This window comes from Penicillium cataractarum, assembly GCF_028827025.1.
Source record: "Penicillium cataractarum strain IBT 29864 chromosome Unknown utg000009l, whole genome shotgun sequence".
Taxonomy (NCBI): Eukaryota; Fungi; Ascomycota; class Eurotiomycetes; order Eurotiales; family Aspergillaceae; genus Penicillium; species Penicillium cataractarum.
This window is the reverse complement of record NW_026622745.1, coordinates 2,661,585-2,681,758: the sequence shown is the minus strand read 5'-3', so window position 1 is coordinate 2,681,758 and position 20,174 is coordinate 2,661,585. Positions and strand designations below refer to the sequence as shown.

The 20,174-nt window shown below is 51.4% G+C and overlaps 7 protein-coding genes across 7 annotated transcripts; 2 read left to right on the top strand and 5 right to left on the bottom strand.

Moving 5' to 3' along the window:
• Positions 1-138: 138 nt before the first annotated feature.
• On the bottom strand, positions 139-1,713 carry N7496_011572 (threonine--tRNA ligase MST1; the record flags this gene model as incomplete). Its single annotated transcript, XM_056704485.1, has 1 exon — positions 139-1,713. The coding sequence occupies one exon, from the start codon at positions 1,711-1,713 to the stop codon at positions 139-141; it is 1,575 nt and encodes a 524-aa protein (XP_056550445.1).
• A 667-nt stretch (positions 1,714-2,380) lies between these two features.
• On the top strand, positions 2,381-3,922 carry N7496_011571 (uncharacterized protein; the record flags this gene model as incomplete). The annotated part of the gene is made up of 1 exon (XM_056704484.1): positions 2,381-3,922. The coding sequence occupies one exon, from the start codon at positions 2,381-2,383 to the stop codon at positions 3,920-3,922; it is 1,542 nt and encodes a 513-aa protein (XP_056550444.1).
• Positions 3,923-5,507: 1,585 nt separating this feature from the next.
• On the bottom strand, positions 5,508-6,817 carry N7496_011570 (glycoside hydrolase family 16 protein; the record flags this gene model as incomplete). Its single annotated transcript, XM_056704483.1, has 2 exons — positions 5,508-6,389; positions 6,446-6,817. 2 exons carry the CDS (start codon positions 6,815-6,817, stop codon positions 5,508-5,510), a joined length of 1,254 nt encoding a protein of 417 aa, XP_056550443.1.
• A 3,316-nt stretch (positions 6,818-10,133) lies between these two features.
• On the bottom strand, positions 10,134-10,517 carry N7496_011569 (uncharacterized protein; the record flags this gene model as incomplete). The annotated part of the gene is made up of 2 exons (XM_056704482.1): positions 10,134-10,395; positions 10,441-10,517. The coding sequence occupies 2 exons, from the start codon at positions 10,515-10,517 to the stop codon at positions 10,134-10,136; spliced, it is 339 nt and encodes a 112-aa protein (XP_056550442.1).
• Positions 10,518-11,350: 833 nt separating this feature from the next.
• agdC (putative alpha-glucosidase) lies at positions 11,351-14,390 on the bottom strand (the record flags this gene model as incomplete). Its single annotated transcript, XM_056704481.1, has 7 exons — positions 11,351-12,284; positions 12,343-12,451; positions 12,529-13,017; positions 13,071-13,139; positions 13,199-13,442; positions 13,498-14,108; positions 14,174-14,390. The coding sequence occupies 7 exons, from the start codon at positions 14,388-14,390 to the stop codon at positions 11,351-11,353; spliced, it is 2,673 nt and encodes an 890-aa protein (XP_056550441.1).
• A 1,267-nt stretch (positions 14,391-15,657) lies between these two features.
• Positions 15,658-16,956, bottom strand: N7496_011567 (NAD(P)-dependent alcohol dehydrogenase; the record flags this gene model as incomplete). Its single annotated transcript, XM_056704480.1, has 2 exons — positions 15,658-16,651; positions 16,790-16,956. 2 exons carry the CDS (start codon positions 16,954-16,956, stop codon positions 15,658-15,660), a joined length of 1,161 nt encoding a protein of 386 aa, XP_056550440.1.
• A 2,137-nt stretch (positions 16,957-19,093) lies between these two features.
• Positions 19,094-19,942, top strand: N7496_011566 (F1F0 ATP synthase subunit g; the record flags this gene model as incomplete). Its single annotated transcript, XM_056704479.1, has 3 exons — positions 19,094-19,340; positions 19,551-19,635; positions 19,699-19,942. 3 exons carry the CDS (start codon positions 19,094-19,096, stop codon positions 19,940-19,942), a joined length of 576 nt encoding a protein of 191 aa, XP_056550439.1.
• Between the last annotated feature and the right edge of the window lie 232 nt (positions 19,943-20,174).

Sequence of the window (20,174 nt, the reverse complement as noted above, 5' to 3'; positions counted from 1 at the left end):
TTCATAGTGGATTCGATTGCATGGGCTGATTTCGCGTAGAAGAAATGGGGAACACACTGAATTGTTATACATGGTTGGACATTTCGTGAGATATATGGTGGATATGGTACAAAGGGATAGAAGCGCTCAAAAGCAGGATCACAGGAAGTTTCTCTCAAACTGCACCAGCAATGGATGCACTTCATCCAGCTTGAGTTTCACCGCACGGGGGTTCTTCAGCGCCTCCTCTCCCAAGTGAGACTTGATCAATGACTGGAATTGCTGAGCTTCGGGGTCGGTCTTGCTCTGCATCTGCCCAGTGACATCCAGGGTGATGCCGCCTTCAGCAACATCGCGCGAGCCGAGGATAAAGATCATATTGTACTTCATCTGCTTGGCTCGCTGGATCTTCTTGCTGAGAGTCTGTGCGCTGGTGTCGACATCAATCAGGAATGTGGAATCGACCGAGGAAAGAGGGCGAGGTGGTGTAGCAGTTCCCTCGCTTTGGAGAACCTTGAACCCGGAGAACCGAGCCGCAGCGTCCTGTGCCTGACGAACTACGGCGTCATCCTGGTTGACCGTGAGGATGATACCCTGGCGAGGTGACAGCCAGAACGGCCAATGGCCACCGTGATGTTCGATAAGCAGGGCCAGGAATCTTTCGAGGGAGCCAAAGATAGCGCGATGCACGAGAACAGGAGTGGCGAATCCAGGCGTCGCTGGGTTATAATCCTCCTCGCCTTCTGCAACCTGATACTCCAGTCCAAATCGCTGGGGCAGATTCATGTCTAGCTGGATGGTAGACAACTGATGATACTTGCCCGCCTGATCCTGGAGCTGGATATCAATCTTGGGTCCGTAGAATGCACCGTCACCCTCATTCAATGCCCATTCACGCCCAGTGCTATCCAAGGCCTCGCGCAATTGGCTTTCTGCATTCTCCCACATCTCCAGTGTCCCAATATAATCTGTCTCCGGTCGCGTAGACAGCACCAATCGGTACGGCCCAAGTCCGAATGTGGTCATAGCCATATCCACGAATCCCAGCGCGGACGCAATCTCCGACTTGATCTGTGATGGCCGGCAGAAAATGTGGCCATCGTCCTGGTGGAAGCGTCGCACTCGCGTGAGACCCGTCAACGAGCCCGAGATTTCATTCCGATGCAGCGGGCTAAAATCCGCATAGCGGACAGGAAGCTCGCGGTAGGAGTGGTTCTGCGACTTGAACAGTAGGCAATGGCCAGGGCAGTTCATGGGCTTCAAGCCGTACGACTCATCCTCACCGAGTTCACCCTCCGTCTCGCCGGTCGCACCACGACCAGTCACCTCGTACATATCATCCTTGTAGTTCTGCCAGTGGCCGGAGACTTCCCACAGGGAGCGTTTGTAGATTGTCGGAGTCAGGACTTCGCGGAAGCCGTATTGGAGGTACTGCGTGCGGAGGAAGGAGATGAGCTTGTTAATGACGTGGGTGCCATTTGGGAGGAAGAGAGGCGAGCCGGGGCTGTAGTTCGACGAGGTGAAGAGCTCCTGGCTTGTGCCTAGAGCTCGGTGGTCATTCGGTGGAATTGAGGGAGCTTGAGCGTTGGGTCGGCCGTTGGCAGCGTCAGCGCACGAACATTGACGGAATGCGGTGGTGGACAGCCATTGTGATCTTGCAGAGGCCCATCTTGCCGGTTGACTGATTATAGGCCTCGAGATGAGACGTGGCCATAGCCGAGTGACTGCGCGCATGGTTGTGTTGCGGAGGTCAATCTTCTTTTCTCCGCGGTCGATCCGGACTTTCTACGGCTGCAATTAGCGGCCATCGCGCAACTATGGGTCTAGCCCAGAGAACCTACTAATTACAGCCCAGGAAGGTTTCTGTGTTATGTTCAAAGACTACGTAGAAGCCAGGAATATATGATTGACAATTAGTCTATAGTTATTTATGTAGTTGTACATAGTTATTTCCTTAATAGTTATCTAATCTCTCTAATACTATGGCCGGTAACCTTAGAGGGAGCCTTGGGCAGAGATTAATCTATAGAGCCAAATCAGTCGGTAAACGATGACAGTCATATCACAATACAACCTTAAACTACCTTCTTTTCTCAGTCGGGCTCTACTAGAATCCATCGATATGCCTATCTTGCAGTAGTAAGAGTTCTGTTTATCCCTGCAAAAGCGTACCGCTAGACGAATCTCGACTGCCCCACCGCTTTGCGCGTGAAACCGTCGCGCTTCACTCCAACACACTCCCTTGGGCCGGTATATGATCGCAAGCAGTGTCGCATTCGACAAGACAGTGCTATTACTACGAGCTTTACAAAGTGCACTCGTCTCTATTAACTACTGACCCTGTCCGACCTTCTATCCACCCGAAGTGCACCACTGTCCATCGCGACATGTGTTTAGCGCCATGTCAACAGTACCACCACGTACTCCAGACCGCTCGGTGCTAGGGGATTCCTGGATCGTCGCATCGACGGCATCGATCAAGGATCAAAGCTGCAGCTCTACACCCAGCAACGATCCTGGAAGTCCCACGCCAGCGCCCAGGACACAAAAGCAAGTTGATACCGCCAAGCCGGCAAACAAGATCGCGAACCCAAAGCCGAACCCAGACCAAAACCAATACCGGGATCAAACAAAGCTGTCAGATTCGCTGACTTCGTCTACCTCATCATGGAGTATGTCAGGTCCGGAGCTCGTCATGCCATCCATCTACGAGGTACCCATCTCAGAGGCATCATGGGTAGCGCCGCATATGCGATCCGCAGACCCAAGGTCCCCGCATATGAGGAAGCGGCGCAAGATCACACCGAGTGGACAACAGAAACAGCAGTCCAGCTCTGCACCTGAAGCATCCGACGCAGGCTTGTCAGCTCCAGGCCATGCAATCAGGAAACCGAGTGTGATCTCAAAGCTCTCGTCCCTATACCACAAGCAGCGCACGCTACTCCGCACGGCGATCAACACACTCCTCATCGCCCTAATCATGCACCTCCTCATCCTCCCCGAACTCATCTACCAAGCGCAAGACCTCTGCACGCTCCCAACAATCCAATCCACCTACCCAGCCAGCTGCATCCCTCTCCACCCACGAGCCCTCCCCTCCAATCCCTTCCACTCTGCTAGCATCCCCATTTCCCCGGAGGAAACCATCATCGCCGCGCAAACTTCCCTCCAAGATATCTTCACCACCACCCTATCAACCCTCACCCCACTCGCATACACTCTCAAAGATAGCGAATCCACCCTCTCCACCCTCCAAACAAACCTGCAAACAAGTCTACCCGACGCCCGACACGCACTAGCCCTCGAATTCCAAGGCAGCGACGCCGCCCTGCGCGCTGCAGCTTGGGAATTCGACTCGCTGCGCGCAGACCTGCGCTCCGCCGTCGACAGTCTACTCGCATCCCCGCTAGCTTTGGAGTCCGGGGGCGCGGCATCGATCGCACGGGATACCAGACTCGCAGCGCAACTGCGCCGCCGTGCAGAGTATCTCGATCGCTTGCGGGCGCAGTTGCGGAGTAAAGCCGAGTCTCTGGGCGGACGGTTCGCCACGCTAGATGATCATCTCGAAGCTATTGATGGGATTGTATCCCGTGAAGCGCGACGGGCGTCGCTTTTGCACGGTGATGGTGATCATGCAGATACAGCGGGTCAACGCGGTGAGGGTCTGCTGCACTCTTTATCAAGCTATGCCGGATTCAGCGCGCGGCTGTTCGGTGCCGGGTCAAGCTCTAGCTCGAGCTCGGACTCGAATGCGGACTCGCACGATCAATCAACAGGCCCATCACCTGCAGCTTTGTCTAACGCAGATCGGCGGCAGCCCACGAGCACCCTTGCATTACTGCGACTTGCAGCGACACAACATCGTGCCGTCGCAGACGAGGTCGCGCGACTTGCGAAGGCGCTGCGGGATGAACAGCGCGCTCGATTGGGGCCCACTTGGTAAGTGGATAGTTCACTTGGCGAACAGTCAGCCGTGAGTGGGTTCATGTTTTTTTTTCGGCCCACGCGAGAGTTTGGCGGCTGGTCGATAGCATGGTTTAGTGTGTGGATACCTCTAGCGAAACGGGGTCCATTGGGCTTGATACGAGATTTGTTGGTGTCGATGGGATCTCGATTTGAGTTGAGGTGATTTCAGGGGAGAAGGGTTGGATGGAGGGAAGGAAGAGGAATATTTGGGAGGTCTTAAGCGGTTTTTCCTTCGATCTGGGGTGCTTTGTTCCTTCGGGAGGCGTTCGGTAGTGTGGTGTTTTGGGGCTGAATACGAGGGTATGAATTATAACGATAGCCATGAAATTGAATACGATACTTAAGAAGAAATTGGATAGAATTGACTTAAACGTAAATTGACTACTCCATCTTTTCTTTCATACTCATTATCGTCATGTTTCTATGAATAACTCATTCTTGCCTTGACCCTGCTTTCCTCCGACCCAAACTTCGGTCCATCAGCTTATCCACCCAATCACTCCGAACCCTTTCATGTCTATCCATGGTAAACAACCCAAAAGTAACTACCGGGCACACCGATGACAACACAACTCTCCAGTACAAATGGGAGCTAAGAAGCTCGGATGTCACGGGACTAGAAACAAAAAAGGCGCTTCGGCCGAAGGTGCAGGTTTGGGTTAATGGATGACAGTTACTTTCTACTTGGTTTACATACATAGTATTAATTGGTTATTTGCATTGAGATTTAGTCCGGATGGACCCGGCCCGATTTAAATACTAGTACAGTGACTACTAGATTTACTTCCATTCCACGGTCGAACAACCAGGCAACGAAATTCACCACTAACCCGAACTCGATCCAAGTCTAATATCCATTATCCAATATCCACCATGCAGTCATCAACACATAACACAAATATAAGCCCCCCAAAAAAACTAAAAACTGAAAACTAAAAACTCGGTAATTACAGCCGATCGTTACATGGGGCTTTTTTGCTTTTGCCAGCTGCGTCTGACGCGGGTAGTCTAGAGCAGTTCGATTCGTATTATAGGATTGACGGCTGCATGTACATATGTATAAAGTACTCCATACAGGAGATACGATGCAGATGCATGTCGATAGATGTAGTGTATCTGCATGAACACAAAAGAAGCAAATATATGATTGTGGGGATATCCAGCCTTGCGTCGAGCTTCAGGTCTAGAGTTCTAGACAGCGATGCAAGCTTGCTGTTCTCGGAGTTGAATAGATTATAGTAGGAGGGAAACAATATGATCAGTCCCAAAGGGAAACGGATTAATCTAATGGTAATTGTTATGATGATCATGAGATCCATAGATACATGTCAGGGCAGGATGAGGAACAGGGCCAAAAAAGATACATCACGGAAAATGGGGAATAGTAACCAAATGGAAAAAAGTAAAAACAAAAAGCATTCCTCATGTCCAAAAACCCGGTTCCAGCCCAGTATGCTTCATATGTGAGAGGTAAACGTTATTAGGTGGTGTGTGCATAAAGTCGAGTAAGCGTCAAAAGTAGTCAAAGGCGAGCGTAAAGTAGGGGGTTCGTATGGGCTTTTTTACAGCTGGAGGAGAGCAGTGACCAGGCCCAGGAGGGAAACTGGGCCAAGGTAGTTGGCAACCACGTTGGCAGCTGCGTTGAAGGTGGCGCTGGTCTGGGGAGCAGTGCTGGAGGCCGAGCCGGAGCTTGAGCCGGCGCTTGAGCCGGCGCTCGAGCTCGAGCCAGAACCCGAAGTAGTACCAGAGCCAGTGCTGGAGGAACCAGACGAGGTGGACGAGCCAGAGGAGGTAGTGGAAGAGCCAGTGCCGGAGGTAGAGCCGGAGGTGGTGGCATCAGTAGACGAGGCAGTGGTAGATCCAGCAGTGGTCGTCTTGGCGGAGGTGGAGGTCTGAGTGGTGGTAGCCAATGTAGTGTGAGCAGTGGTGGAGCTCTCAGTGGAAGACTGGGAGCTGGTGGTGGAGCTGGTCGAGCTGGAAGAGCTAGAGGTCTGGCTGAGAGAACCGGCACCGCTAAGCTTGATGCTGTCGGAGGAGCCGGAGGTGTCGCTGTAGGTGTACGAGTCGGCCGGGTTGGTGTTGGTGATCTGCACCGACTTGACGTACATGGAGAAGGGAGCCTTGGAGTAGTCGGTCTGACCGCCAGCCCACTCAATAGTGCCCTCGCCGTTGGAGGGGTCACCGCCAGCCCAGATACCGATGCGCACACGCATAGGGGTCTGGGGGTAGCGAGCGCCGCCCTGAGCATCAGCGTAGTTGAGAGTGCGGACGGCAGTACCATCGATGGACCAGACGGTCTTGTCCTTCTGCCAGTTCACCGTGTAGGTGTGGAAAGTAGACTGGGGGTTGGCGACGGCGGGCCAAGTATCACGATCATAGGTGGAGGTATCACCCTTGCCAAAGTAGTTGGTCTCGATCTGGCCGGTGTTTCCACCGAGAGCCTCCTATAAAAGATTGTTAGAATCAGATACAACAATAATAGCAGAAAGTCGATGCTTACCCAGTCAATCTCATCCAGGTCATCCGACTCGAAGACGATGGAGCTAACGATGCCAGTGCCGGGAGCAGCCTGCATGGTGACCGAGATCTCACCGTAGAAGATGTAGAAGTCGGTCTCAATGGTAGGGGCATCACCCTGCTTGTTGATGGTGAAGACGGCGCCGTTGGAGCTGGTGCTGACGGAGCCAGCAGTGGTCGTCCACTTGTCTAAGCCGGAGCTCTGAGTAAAGTCAAAGTTCAGCTGGGACTGGGTGGAACCAGCATCGGCAGGGCAGGTCTTCTCCAGCGGGTTGCAGTCGGTGTATGTCTGAGCCGAGGCAAAGGGAGCAGCTGCAGCCAGAGCCGCAGCGGCGTACTTGAAGATAGACGGCATAATGGAGGGGAGGTGTGTGTGTGTGTGAATATGCGTCAAGAGATGAGGTGAGAGAAGGAAGAGTGGAGGGGGAAGCTGGAAACGAGTGTTGTTGTTGGAGGGGGAAGAGCGAGAGTTATAAATCCACGCAGTCAGGCAGGCAGTAGCGAGTGGAGCTGGAAAGTGGTCCAAGTGGTTCCAAAGTGGTCCCCTCAAAAAGTGGAGTCTTTCAATAAATCAGTGAGATATTGGAGAGAGAGAGCTCCACGGTTAGGCCATGTCTCTTCCTTTTGTACTCGGCGCCGCCACCTTTTTTTTTCCCACTGCCCTATTCTTGGTACTGGAACTAAGGAGTATACGGAAGATACGGAATACACGGTAGCATCCAGCTAGTCTCGAAAATCTCCCCTTGACTCACGCTAGTTGACTGGCCACCAGGCACCAAACCCAAAAAGAAAAATAGAAGAGGCTGACAATGAGGAGCCGTGCGTGACGGTGTATTAGCCCCTCATCCCCTAGTCCAGGACAAGCAGCGCGACAATGCTGATTGGATGATTTCTGGCAAGGGCACTCCACCAGGGATCGTGGTGGAGCCTCCGCATGAGCTGCTGGGGAAACCCTCACTGGCGGAGTCATAGACAGGCTGAGACACCCTTCTATCAGGACAGAATTAGCAGACAGGATGCGACTGGTCTTTGAATAGTTTCATATCCTCAACTCCTTGGTAGTATGGTCGTATTCCTACTGTGTACTCATTCTCCTCGCACCCGATCGGCCGATCATCCGGGACGATCATGTTACAGTATCAAAGTCAAAGTACCGTAATCATATGAAAGAGCACTACTACTCAAAGTGGCCCCAGTCCCAGCCCCAGCTTTTTTCCATGCGCCTGCCGCCCCTTCAAGGTTAGGCCGATGCATGATAGTAATATGTAGTAATATGTGGCAGTAATAATATACAGATCATACTAATCCTACTACATACTTAGTTCAGTCTACACGCGGGACCACGGCAGTAACCAGGCCACCCACTTTTTCTCCCGTAGCAGGCCTAAAAATCAACCCAAAGAAGATACTAAAGATACTAAAAGAGGACTAAAGGAAAACTAGCCATCGTGACTCGGGACGGCCGAAGCGAGCCCAATACGAAGGGAATACCCAATGTGAGACATATTGATAGAAACCCCCGGGATGGAAAACTGGGGCAATCCAAAATTACAATACATAATACACATCTGTCACTTGGATACACCACTGTAGGGTATTAGATTATGCTCTCTACACACACTCCTCGTAGCCTCCAGTACGGACAACTGATCTTCATCTTCTGCTCATCGTTGCCTGAAATATTATCTTCTGATACAATCATGACATCTTCAGGGTCCATACTATCCATCCCAATCCAGGGGATTCTCTCTCGTTCTCGCTTCTACTTGCCGCCCCATTCATCGTCAGACGGTGAACGAGCGGCCCGTGCCCCCAATTGCACGATTGAGTACGTACTCTTCATCTGCATTGAAGATACTCAATATACGGAGTACTTTAAACATTACTATCAGGAATAATAATATATATACTCCATAGTTAATTATACTATAGCTCCTACTTTACAGTATAGTAATATTCATCTAATTACTTCTAGTTTCTCTACTGTACCCTTGACCCTCCCCAAAGTCCAAGCTTGACACTTCACTAGCGCGTCAAAATGCGACCGTACCCTCGGACTGCCCTGCGCCCCCCTTACTGAGCCACGGGATCCGGGGATGGTGAAAGGAAGATTCTGAATCACCTGCACTGTAAAAAGACTAAAACAGATCATTCAACATTATTACCTATACGGACTCTCCGTATATCCCGATATTAATAGAAACCCTATTTTTTGCCTTTTTGCCCCCCCCTCGCTTCCGGGGGAAATCAAACGGTCCAATCACACCTTTCTACAGAACAAAAACCAGGGCTCATGGGATAGTTCCTTTTGGGTTGGCTCCAACGCAGGAACAAACGCTTGGCTCTCGGTTCCTCGGCATACGACTGGATCTTAGGATGGCGGACGTTGGCGCTGCGGTGGTTCCCCCTAAAACATTTCTTTTTTCTGTACATACGTCTAGTAGTCCATGGAGTGACAGCCATGTGCGTGTCAGGTGGATATGTGGGTATTTGGTACATATACCCTTTTCCACCCCATGATTTTATTCGTTGACGAGTCGCCTGCCAAAATCTACAGAGGGGAGTATCGGACATATACTACCTCTTGGCGGTTTAGGATTGATGCTTTCTCCCCTGTTATCTTATTTGAACCGTTCAGGGCCGTTCGTCAGAGACGCCTGGCGCTAACTTTATCCATACAGTGTGCCTTTTTTTCCCCTTTGTGGGCAGGTCAGTCAGGGTCTGAGACTCTAGGGGATGTTGTTTCATACAGGTCCGACAGGGCTGCTTCCCAGGAAGCAATTATTGGTTACGGTATCAAGGCACCGAGTCCGAAGGGAATAAAGACCCTGCCACAAAATCTAAGGGGGAAATTTTAAAAATCAATTCCCCCCAGGATGGAAAACTGAAGCAGTTTAAAATTACAATACACAGTACAATACACTTTATACACCAAGCGTGGTAGTACTTCCTCACTGTAGGGTATTAGATTATGCTCTCTACACAGACCTCTCGTAGCCTCCAGTACGGAGGAGCACTGATCTTCACTGTCTGCTCATCGTTTCCTAAATTTCTACCATATAGAGGTTTGTGTAATCGATCTAATAGACCACGAGGTGGAAGGATATTCCAAGTAGGTATGAAGACACCGCCAAGCGTGGGTCGTGCTGATACATAACTGGAGCTTCGGCATTTTCACAGTTGAATGGGGATGATTACAGTTTGTTGACAACTATCGAACGGACAATATACAACCAGGTACCACCATGACCCCGTCGGAATGAGTTAGCTGTACATCGATCACAGAACTCCCGGGTAACCAGACTCGGAAGCAAAACCCTCTCGAGGGTATTCTCCACTATCATCATGATCAACCGATTCGATCGGACATCGCTGTCACCGGATAGTACGTCCGGGGGACGACTGATACCAGGCATCCATTCTGCAATCTTTGGAAGATGCATATAATACCGACTTCTCAGCTCCAGACCGTCATCTGTTCGACGCCATAAATAGATCATAGTGCAGAGCTTTCTGAATTTAGAGTGTCAAGATTGGGGAATTGGCCTTGCATTATGGAGCTTGCGTTCCATGCATTCAAGGTGCCTTAGCCAGCATAAGAAAAGAGTAAAATATCTAGCCACAGAAGAAAAAAAAATACCCCCTCATTGCGAATCCGAGCATTCCAGTTTCTAACTGCGCCGCCAAGGTTTATCCGCCCAAGTATTCAAAGTAGACAGCTCATACGACGAGTCGTTCTCCTTGAATCCGGAAATCGGCCCTGGCGAACTGGGGAAGCGGGAGTTACCCGGATTACCACCCTGCCGCTCGTCGAAATCAACGTCCCAATCTTCGCGTTTGTTCCACTGCGCGTCCTCTAGATTTTCTTGCTGATCCTTTTTATAGCGTCGGTAATATATAACTCCAAGGGTTGTAGCGGCGCAGAGGAAAAGCCTGGAAATATCAGCATGGATGTGGTGTTGGTTTGGCATCACTTACACGCCTACGATCACGGCGGGTATACCAATGGTGACGGCATCGCTGGTGGGCTTTTCGTCGCCACGTTTTGAATACATCGCCTTGGCCCCGATAGGGCTTTTTCTTTGGGGTGGTGGAGCCGGTTGAATCGTCAATTGTCCTGCAAGTCGCAGGTTTCGTAGCTCATTCGAGATGCTATCTATCAGATTCAGGGGGGCGGCTTTAAGTGGGACCGTACAGAGCCAGAACGGACTGCTGGCTTGGTCGAGAGAGAAAGAGGGGTGGCGATGTCTGTCTCTTTTTGATACTTGTTTCTGGCCAAGGCAATTTCCAAGGATTAGAGGTTGAAAGAAGATTTATGTGGGGGTGGAGGATGAATTCATAACATTGCAATCGTTATCCCCTTGGTGTTGAACCTCCGACGTGGGCTGAAACGTTTGATGAGTCAGCGGGACCTTGTCCGGCAACCGGTAGGTTCCGTAGTCCGTTGCCTCCCCTTCATCTCTAAATTTATCACAAAGCTATCACCATACTAAATACGACAAAATATACCTTCTTATATCAAGTCCCCGGGTCCGAAGGAAATAAAGGTCCTAATTTCCAAGCTAAGGAGAGAAATTCAAAAATCAATTATTGATCATGATTCATTTTGATCCATTCTTTGCTCTGTCTTCTTCAGTTCCCATTTTTAGACGTGCCAGAGACATGTGGCGGGTCAGCCGCCCTAACGAGATCACCCCGAAGCCCTAAGACAACGTCTTAGCCACGATCCCAGGCGGCAAATTCATCAAGGAAATCAGCCGACCCTTTCTCCCCCCAACACCTTCCTAAAAACGATCCCCGAGAAAAAAGAACAGAAAGAAAAGAACTAGTCACAGCAAAAAGCAAAATTAGGAAACTATCTTCTCCACATGACAGTCAGTTCAGTCCCCTAGATATCAATCTCAACAGGCCCGCTCAAAGCAATATCCACCTGCTTGGTGATACTATGCCGAGCCGCATTGAATTCAACCCCACGCTTCTGCTTCCACGGCCGACTCTGTCCCAGCACGGTCACAGACTCAATCACCACATTGGCCTGGTACCCGAACTGGCCCCGGATAGTGAGATGGCCACGGTTGTACTCGAACTCGATCTCGCTGCTAACCGTGTTCACTGACTCGCCATCATCCAGGTACAACGAGCCCGAGGCGTAACCGCTCACGTTGGGCGCAACCAGGATCTCGAAGCCGCGACGACGCAGCTCGGTCGTGGTCATGGCGCTCTTTGCGCGGAGCGGGATCACGCTCCCGCCGCGGATGTGGATCGGGATTTCGGTGATGTCGATGTTATCCAGGTGCTTGGTTGCGCCTTGGCCGCGGATCACCGCGCCGGTGTGCCAGTCGTAGAAGACGTCGTTGGGGAAGTAGGCATCCACCGAGGTTTGGCCGACGTCTTGGACTGGGGAGATTAGCAGGGAGTCGCCGTAGAAGAATTGGGCTTCGTTGGCGAAGGTGTTGGTGTCCGAGGGGTAGACGTAGAAGAGTGGCTGCAGGAAGGGCTCGCCCGTTTGGGTTTGACGGTGGAAGGCCGTGTAGAGATAATCCAACAGGCGGTAGCGGATGTCGATGGTCTTGCGGGCAGCCTCGGCGACGGTGGGCCAGCGGTAGAATTCCTGGGAGATCGCGCCGAGTTCGTTGTGGTTGCGGTAGAAGGGGTTGAAGGCACCCAGGGTGGCCCAGCGAGCGCACAGCTCTTCGGTTGTGTTGCCGCCGAATCCGCAAACGTCTGATCCAACCATGGGGATCTGGAAGATGGAGGCAAAGGCCAGCATCTGCGAGATGGAGACGCGGTACTTGTCCCATTGGCTAAGGTTGTCGCCGAGCCTATGATGATAGTGTGAGCTTGTGTGTAGTCGATAATATAATCGATGAATGGACTTACCAGTGACCGACGTGAGCACCTGCACCAGCGAAAGTGCTGCGAGTAATCACCAGAGGGCGGACTCTAGGACGACGCAGCATCATAGCCCAGCGAGAGGCGGAGCTCATCACTGAGATCAGAGTCAGCATGCGTATCTAAAAAATGAACCTAGAGAGATGCATATCTCCACGCCTGCAACACACTTACTGGTACCGTAAAGATTGTGAGTATCATACTCCACGAACGAGTCACCCCCATTGTGCACAAGATCAGTATCAATGGTCTTGTTGCTGATTGAACCCGCGGCATTGGCAATCTGATAGGGCGGCGAAATCAGGTTCCGATCAGGCAAGCCAGCCTTGGTACCCTTTCCGCGACGAGTCTTTCCAGAGGCAGACCGCTTGACAGTTGGAGACTTCTTGGGCTGGAAGTCGGACGGGAAACCGGGAATTGGACGAGGCGATGACTCGCGGACAGCGGGAGCAGCTGGGGGCAGGTCGTTGTCCTTTGCATAACCAGTGGGGTCCTTGCAAGGCCAGGGGCAGAAGTTGGAGGCCTCATTCATGTCGATCCATAGACCGTCAATATCGACGCCCTTTTCAGCGTCGAAGAACCGGGCAAACTCACCATCCCACCATTCCTGTGTGCCGGGGTTGAACCAGTCAGGGTAGATGGTGACACCAGGCCAGACGGCGCCTAGATGAATGGTCAGATGAAGTCCTCGCGATTGTCTGGATGTCTATATTTACCTTGGTAGAGTTCCTCGCCGCGAGTAAGGAAGATTCCCTGGTCCTTACCGCGTTCGGCAGCACCGTTGTCTATGCACGAGTCAGCGTCATCAAGAATTCTCAGATATGATGAGTCAACTGGTACTTACCGCTGTCGCTCACCGCAGGATCCACCATAACAATGTAATGCTGATTGTGCTTATGCAGGTGATCCACTAGCTCGCGCATCTTCTCAAGGGGGAAGCGATCCGGGTCCAGAGTGAACACCCGACGACGATCCATGTAATCAATGTCAGTCCACATAGTCTCCAGCGGAATATGAGCATGGCTGTAATTGTAGACGACCTCAGCAACGTCATAGACATCCTGATATCCGTAGCGGCAGTTGTGGAACTAGAGAGAAATGTTAGACATGTCACAAGAACCACAGAATTTCAAATAAACATACACCGAAAGTCCAGTAGGCCTGCATGGCGGGCAGGCCCACAACTTCCGAGTACTGCTTGGCCACATCCTTGGGCGTCGGACCAGCGAGGAAGTAGAAATCCAGCACACCACCGATGGTGTTGTACTCCAGATACTGGCGTCCATCGTCGGTCTGGTCGATCTTGATGTCCATGCCATTGGAGTTCAAGAAGAACACGCCGTGCGTGCCATCATCACCGCGGTGATCCACGTAGATGGGGTGGTTGCCATACAAGTTCGTATTCTCTGGAATCCCGTAGGCATCACGGCTCCACAGGGTACGTGTGTAGTTCTTGATCGGCAGACGCAGAGAATCACTGTGTTCACCCAGACCGTACAGGTAGGGATCAGCTGGCAGCCAAGTCCGCAGTCGAAGGTACTGGTTCTCGAAGATCAAGTTGGTGTCTGTGGTATCAAAGAGCACCTGGTCACCACGCAGAACACGGAAGGAGAAGGGCTCAGCCTGGTAGTCAAAGCGAATGGTGGGCTGGTTGTTGTGGTGGTCACCATTAACATCAGGGCGAGGCAAGACAGAAGTGGGAACCTGATAGACATCCTCCTCGAGATCCGAGATGAGAACGTGAAGACGGTCGTCTACGTGGTGTCAGTATAAGCATATGAGCTTGTTTATATCTGGTCTGGAACATGGTGATACGAACCAGTCTGGTACTCGACGTACAACTTCAGGTTCTCCAAGTCAGTACCGTAGCAGTCACAGTGGTCACCAGCGAGAGTCAGGACAGCCTCAAAAGAATGACCCTGCTCCCAAACGTTCACAACCTTGTAGCCAGGACAATCGTCAGGGGTTCCAGATCGAGCCTCCAACATCGCGGCACCCACGAGGGGCGCCAAAAGGAGCAGAAGTGATCCCCGCATGTTGAGAAATCACCCGGGAAGACGGTTGATGCACAACAAAAGGGGAGGACGAAGGGGGTTTTAAAGTCGACCAGTGGTGCCTCCAAGGTCAAGGCGGGTTGCCTGAGAAAGGGAGAAGGAAGACGGTGAGGGGGAGAAAAAGAAAAGGTGGAGAGGGAGGAAGAAGGGGTGGAGAGGATAATGTCCGATGAATGCGCGAGCGATAAAGTGAGGAGAGAGGGAAAGATACCAAAATGTTGTCATACCAAGACTTGCCAAGTGAGGCCAGTAGCTAAAGCAGGCCCACGTTTGTGTAGCTATTGCCATGTTTTGACGCGATCTGAGCTTTTTTTTTTGTTTGTGCTACCTGCATCTATAGACCGTCCCGAGGTGCGGGCAATTATCGGAGATCGTGGCTTGGCCGGATCTGCAGGGTCCGTTTAGGTTGCATTTTTTGTGCACTTTTATGCCATGGGGTGGCTTCTGGGCTTGCTAAGAGCCGAATTGAGGCGTAAATTCAAAGCCGGGGTCGTTAGTTATCCCCCGCTTGTCGGGAGTTGCCGAGAGGGAGGAGAGGAGGAGAATACAGGGTTCAAAAGGGAGCTAAGTCATGGAACGAGGCTGGCGCTTGAGAATTTTCAAACTATGTCTCTGATGAGTACGTTACCAATATACCTTCTTCGACATAGTTCCTATACCTCGAAATGACCTAGTTAGTCGTATCTTATATGGTTTAGAGTTATCTGCATAAAACATAACTTTCAGGGGCTCGCTCAGCTTTGACTTACTGAAATCCCTGCGAAATTTGGATTCATTACTGACAATGTGAGTTGAGTAGGTAATTTTTGAGTGTAGGACTTTATGCAATGGCATTGAAGCACAGAACAGTTGAAGTTTTGCTAAGATCTATCCTTTTACTAAGCTACCATACATACTTCGAAGTATACTTCGGGTGGCGGGTTTTCTTCGGGCGTTGATACGCCGGTCCCCAATTTCTCTCCCGCTTTGCGCTCCCAAGGTTCCTCCTTCAAACTACTAGAAACTGGACTTTGACTTGATCAACTAATCAAGTATCGAAATGCACAAAAAAAGGAAATTCATTTCAGGGTCTCTCTATAGTACCCGATGGGCATCTCTAGACATCATTCGTGTCGTGATTAAGAAGAAAAATCATCATCTGGAACCCCCGCTCTGACCAGGATACCAAAGGTCAAGAAAACGGCAATCATACTCCCTCACACCATGGACCTACCCAGTCCATCCTCCATCAATCCTTCCAACCTCTTATTCAAATCTTCTCACCAGCCGAGGCCGCCTTAACATCCTCCTCCGAGCTCATAATCTGCACCTTGATAGCACCAGTCTTGGGGTTGGCCGCAGTCTCAAAGGCCTTTAGGGCATCCTCCAACGTGAAGCGGTGGGTCACCAACTTGCGCAGGTCGATCACACCATTCTGCACCAGGCGGATGGCGCGGGGCCAGGTGTTGCAGTAGCGGTACTGGTACTGCAAGTCGATCTCCTGAGTACTCAGACGCATAAAGGGGATAGTCATCTCGTTCTTGCCAACACCAATGACAAACACCTTGCCGCCGAACTTCATACTCCAAATCGCAGAGTTGACACTGCTCTCGACACCGGTGCACTCCAAGCACAGCTTGGGTCGCAGGGCATCCGGACCAGAGCCCTTGCCGTCGTTCAGGGCATTGATGATACCCTCTGCGGACTCCTCGGCCGACTTGCCAATCTCCACCTTGTAAGTGCGCACCTCGGGGGCCAGCGACTTGGCAAATGCCAGACGGCCCTCGTCAATATCGGTGATAACAATAGGGCAAGCACCAGCGGCGCGGGCGCTCAGCAAAGAAATCAGACCGATGGGACCAGCACCGGTGATGAGCGTGGGGTCGCCCAGGCGCAGCCCGCTGCGCTCGACGGCCGCCAGAGTCACGCTCAGTGGCTCCAGGAGGGCACCGTCCTCATAGCTCATGTCGCCGATCTTGTGGCACCAGACGGCGGGGTGGTTGACATAGCGGCGCAACAGGCCGTCCACGGGTGGGGTGGAGAGGAAAGCGACCTTCTCGCAGCCGTTGTACCGGCCGGTCAAGCAGGGCTCGCAGGCGTTGCAGATGACGTTGGGTTCAATTGCGACACGGTCGCCAGGCTTGAGAGAGGTGACATCGGAGGCGACCGCAATGACCTGACCGGCAGATTCGTGACCGAGGATGTGGTCGTCGGTGACGATCATGGGGCCGATGCAGCCCGCATGCCAGAAGTGCACGTCGGATCTATGAGAGAGCGCGGAGGTTTATAATCAGCCTATTTGGTTATGCAATGTATGGAATGACTGCAGAATGCATTCATTGTCTTTCCCCGAGGCTGCGCTAACCGTGGGGGTCATTAGAAAGAAGGGGGGAGTCTCTTACCCGCAAATTCCAGTACTGCGCACCTCGATGGTCACCTCACCGGGCTTGAGGGTCTTGCCACTCTCGACATCCTCGACTTTGGGCTCGGCCTCGGCAATCCACAGGTCATGCTTAGGGTTGGTGTAGACACCAATGTTGGTCTTGGAAACGGTTGTAGCGGTCGACATGGTGAGGATGTCAACTGTGAACTGTGGAAGGTAGGGGGGAAGAGAGTGAGAGGAAGAGCAGAGAGGATCAACAGGCTTCTCTTCCTTTACGAGGCGCGAGCGCAGGTATTTAAAAGATTCGGGCAGCCAGGCAGGTGATCAGAAAGGAACCCGCATTTCTTTCTTTTTTTTTTCTGCTGTTACCCCATCGCGGTCCATTATCCAGACAAGACGTGGAGAAGGACGCGGAGTTACTCCTAGAGTACGGAGAACCTCCTTGTAACCAACAAGCAGCCAAAAAGCTCCGTCTTGGTTAGTTCTCACTGGAGAGAAAAGTGGAGTGGAGGGGCAAGTGATTTAACCGCGCGGGGTTAACCTGCCTGGCGGGCTACCAACGGGGCAATCTGGACCCGCCCAGAGTCCAGAGAAATGACCCAAACTATGTACAACTACAGTACACAGTTTCGTTGGTCCACCGAGTCCTACCCGGGCCGAGTCCGACAGTCGGCTATCGGGTAAATTCAATTTGGAGGTCAAGTGACATTTTATCAGTAGTTATCTTGTATCCGTATTTTCTTCAGTGCCTACGGGGTATGCCATATTCTGTAGAAACACATTTGCTTTCCCGGATGAATTGGCGTTGGTCATTCGGACATGTAGTGTCAGTGCAACGTAGCGTCCCTGAGGCACAGCTTAGCCTTCCAGAAGCCTTCCACGACCGAAGTGGCAATTCTCCGGTGGAAACTCATTCTGGTTGATGGAGTTTTTGGACGGGTTCGGGCTCGCTGGCCCGTTTTCCCGCTAATCTTGACAAACAAGACAAACATGCCCTGGAAGTATGTATCAAGACACTTAGTAGTACTGAAGAATGGCTTTCTATAGAATGCTATTCAAAGTAGATCCCTCCATACATCCTTGATCCTGACTTTGTGTTCCATCCACCACATGCAACTGCAGATTACAATCCACGAAACACATTCTCTCCGAGCCGTGCCTTGGTGAAACCCCCACCTGTCGGCATCATTTGTAATGTGGCCAGTGTCGGACTAACGAGACTAGATGTTGGTCAGTAGAATAGAGAATAGAAATTTGTTACATTGTTTGGAATTTGGACTTTGCTTTCGAGTATACCTCATAACTTGACCAGTTTGTCAAAATAATCTCTCATAGCTATGCTCCCAACTAGAGATGTATCCGAATAGCATATCTATACCAAGAGCGCCTCACTATGAGGATTACCTATAGGAAGCCACTTTAGGTACTATCATGTCTAGTTTACTCAGGTAATGCATGTTATTCAGTCGTTTCACTAGTGCATCAAGAATTCCTACTTAGTTTCTAGACTGGAGCCGGCTGTAATGTGGCCATCGGGAATTTACCCGAACCAACCGCTATTGTCGCCGAGATGGAGTCCTGTCGAGATGGTAGAACTGACTCGAACGTCAGGATCAATTGTGAATAGAGTTTATGATATCTGACTCTAGCATTTTTTGCTACTAGATAACATGGGTCCACGAGAGGCTAAATCATTGGGCATACTGTATTTATGTCCACGCACAGGAGGCGTACGCCCCGGAACATATATCCATAATGGAGGTAAGTTGCTTATGACAAACACATCAGCGTGTTAAACCTACAACAGAATACTACAGATTAAAATCAAATATATGCCAATCAATTTTATCTGATTGAGTTTGATTATCGACCCAGCTAGCTCAATACTCGACAAAAGGTCTAGGCATGTGTGGTCCCGGCTAGTCCGTTACAGGGCCAAATGCAGGAACACACTGTTCGGGGACAACTGAATACTTGCACATCGACTATCTCCTGCTCTCCTCTCCCTGATGGAATCTCCTAATAAATTCATACTTCCACCAAATATCACTAAATAATTTCAAACCCCACCCTTCTCTACTTGCAATGGCAATTGTTTACCCCCAATTCAGGCACGCCGGAATACCCCCTCACGTGACCTCCATTCCCTGAACTTCCCGAGCCTCCAAATCCGCAGATTCTGGTCCTGTCGTTGCGCAAGACGAAATCCGCCATTGGACTTATACCCCCCCGTCCCTTCCCACCAGCGATCGTTCCGGGTCATCTGTGCTTGGTCTCTCTTCATATCCACTCTTTCCTCTTCCTTCCTCGCACTCCTCCCAAGATGCCCGCTGCCACCCGTGCCGTCCTGCGGCAATCGCAGTTCCTGGCCCGTCGCACCGTTGTCCGACACGCCTCTTCCACCTCCGAGGCTGCCTCCAAGGCTGGTCAGACTGCCTCTAACGCTGCCTCCAAGGCTCAGGAGGGTCTGTCCAAGGCCACTGCTGCCGCTGGCCCGGCTCTCTCTAACGCCGCCTCGGCCCTGCGGAAGGTCGGCGGTCCCGTCGGCAAGGTCGTTTCGTTCGTCGACTGTAAGAGACCAATCCCGACCGTTTAGGAGCAAAAATCGCTCTGAAATTGGATGAAGAGGTTGTGGATGGTCAAGATAGGAGGAAATGGACCTTCAATTGTTCTGATTGGAGTTGTGCCGGGCATTCTCCGGAACCTCCTTGTTGACAAATCCACAACCTTCGTATCCATTTCGATAACCCGTTCATGACTGACTTTGATATCCGCGATAGCCATGATCCCACCGACCCTCTACTACTCCCGTGTCGGTCTCGAGCTCGGCAAGCTGGTGTTCCGTGGCCAGAACATGACTCCTCCGTAAGTCACACATACCTCTCTTCAATGGTATACCGGATCTAACATCCTACCTTCCTCCTTCAGCACCCTGGCCACCTTCCAATCCTACTTCCAGCCCCTGATCAACGTCGTTCGCAACCCTGCCGCTATCAAGAACCTTAGCATGCCCTCTCCCCAGGGCTTCCTGGCCCGCGTTCGCAACGCCAACGCCAAGGAGATTGCTCTCGTCGGTGTCACCGCCGCCGAGGTCATTGGCTTCTTCACCGTCGGTGAGATGATTGGCCGCATGAACATTGTCGGATACCGGGGCGAGGCTGCTCACCACTAAACTTGGAAAATGCTCGTCCTTTCTTTTTTTTTAAACACCACCCCCCGTTTTTCCTATGTGCCCTACCATTATTTCCGCCCCGTGTTGTGCTCTGTATGATAGACGATGGAATATAAACTGTTGTCTGAGATAGAATCATTTTTTCTTTGCAATTCATTTGAGCCTGGTCTTCTGGGTATTGTGACAAGAATTTATCGATGTGGTAGTAGGCATGTAGATAAATGAGTCGTGT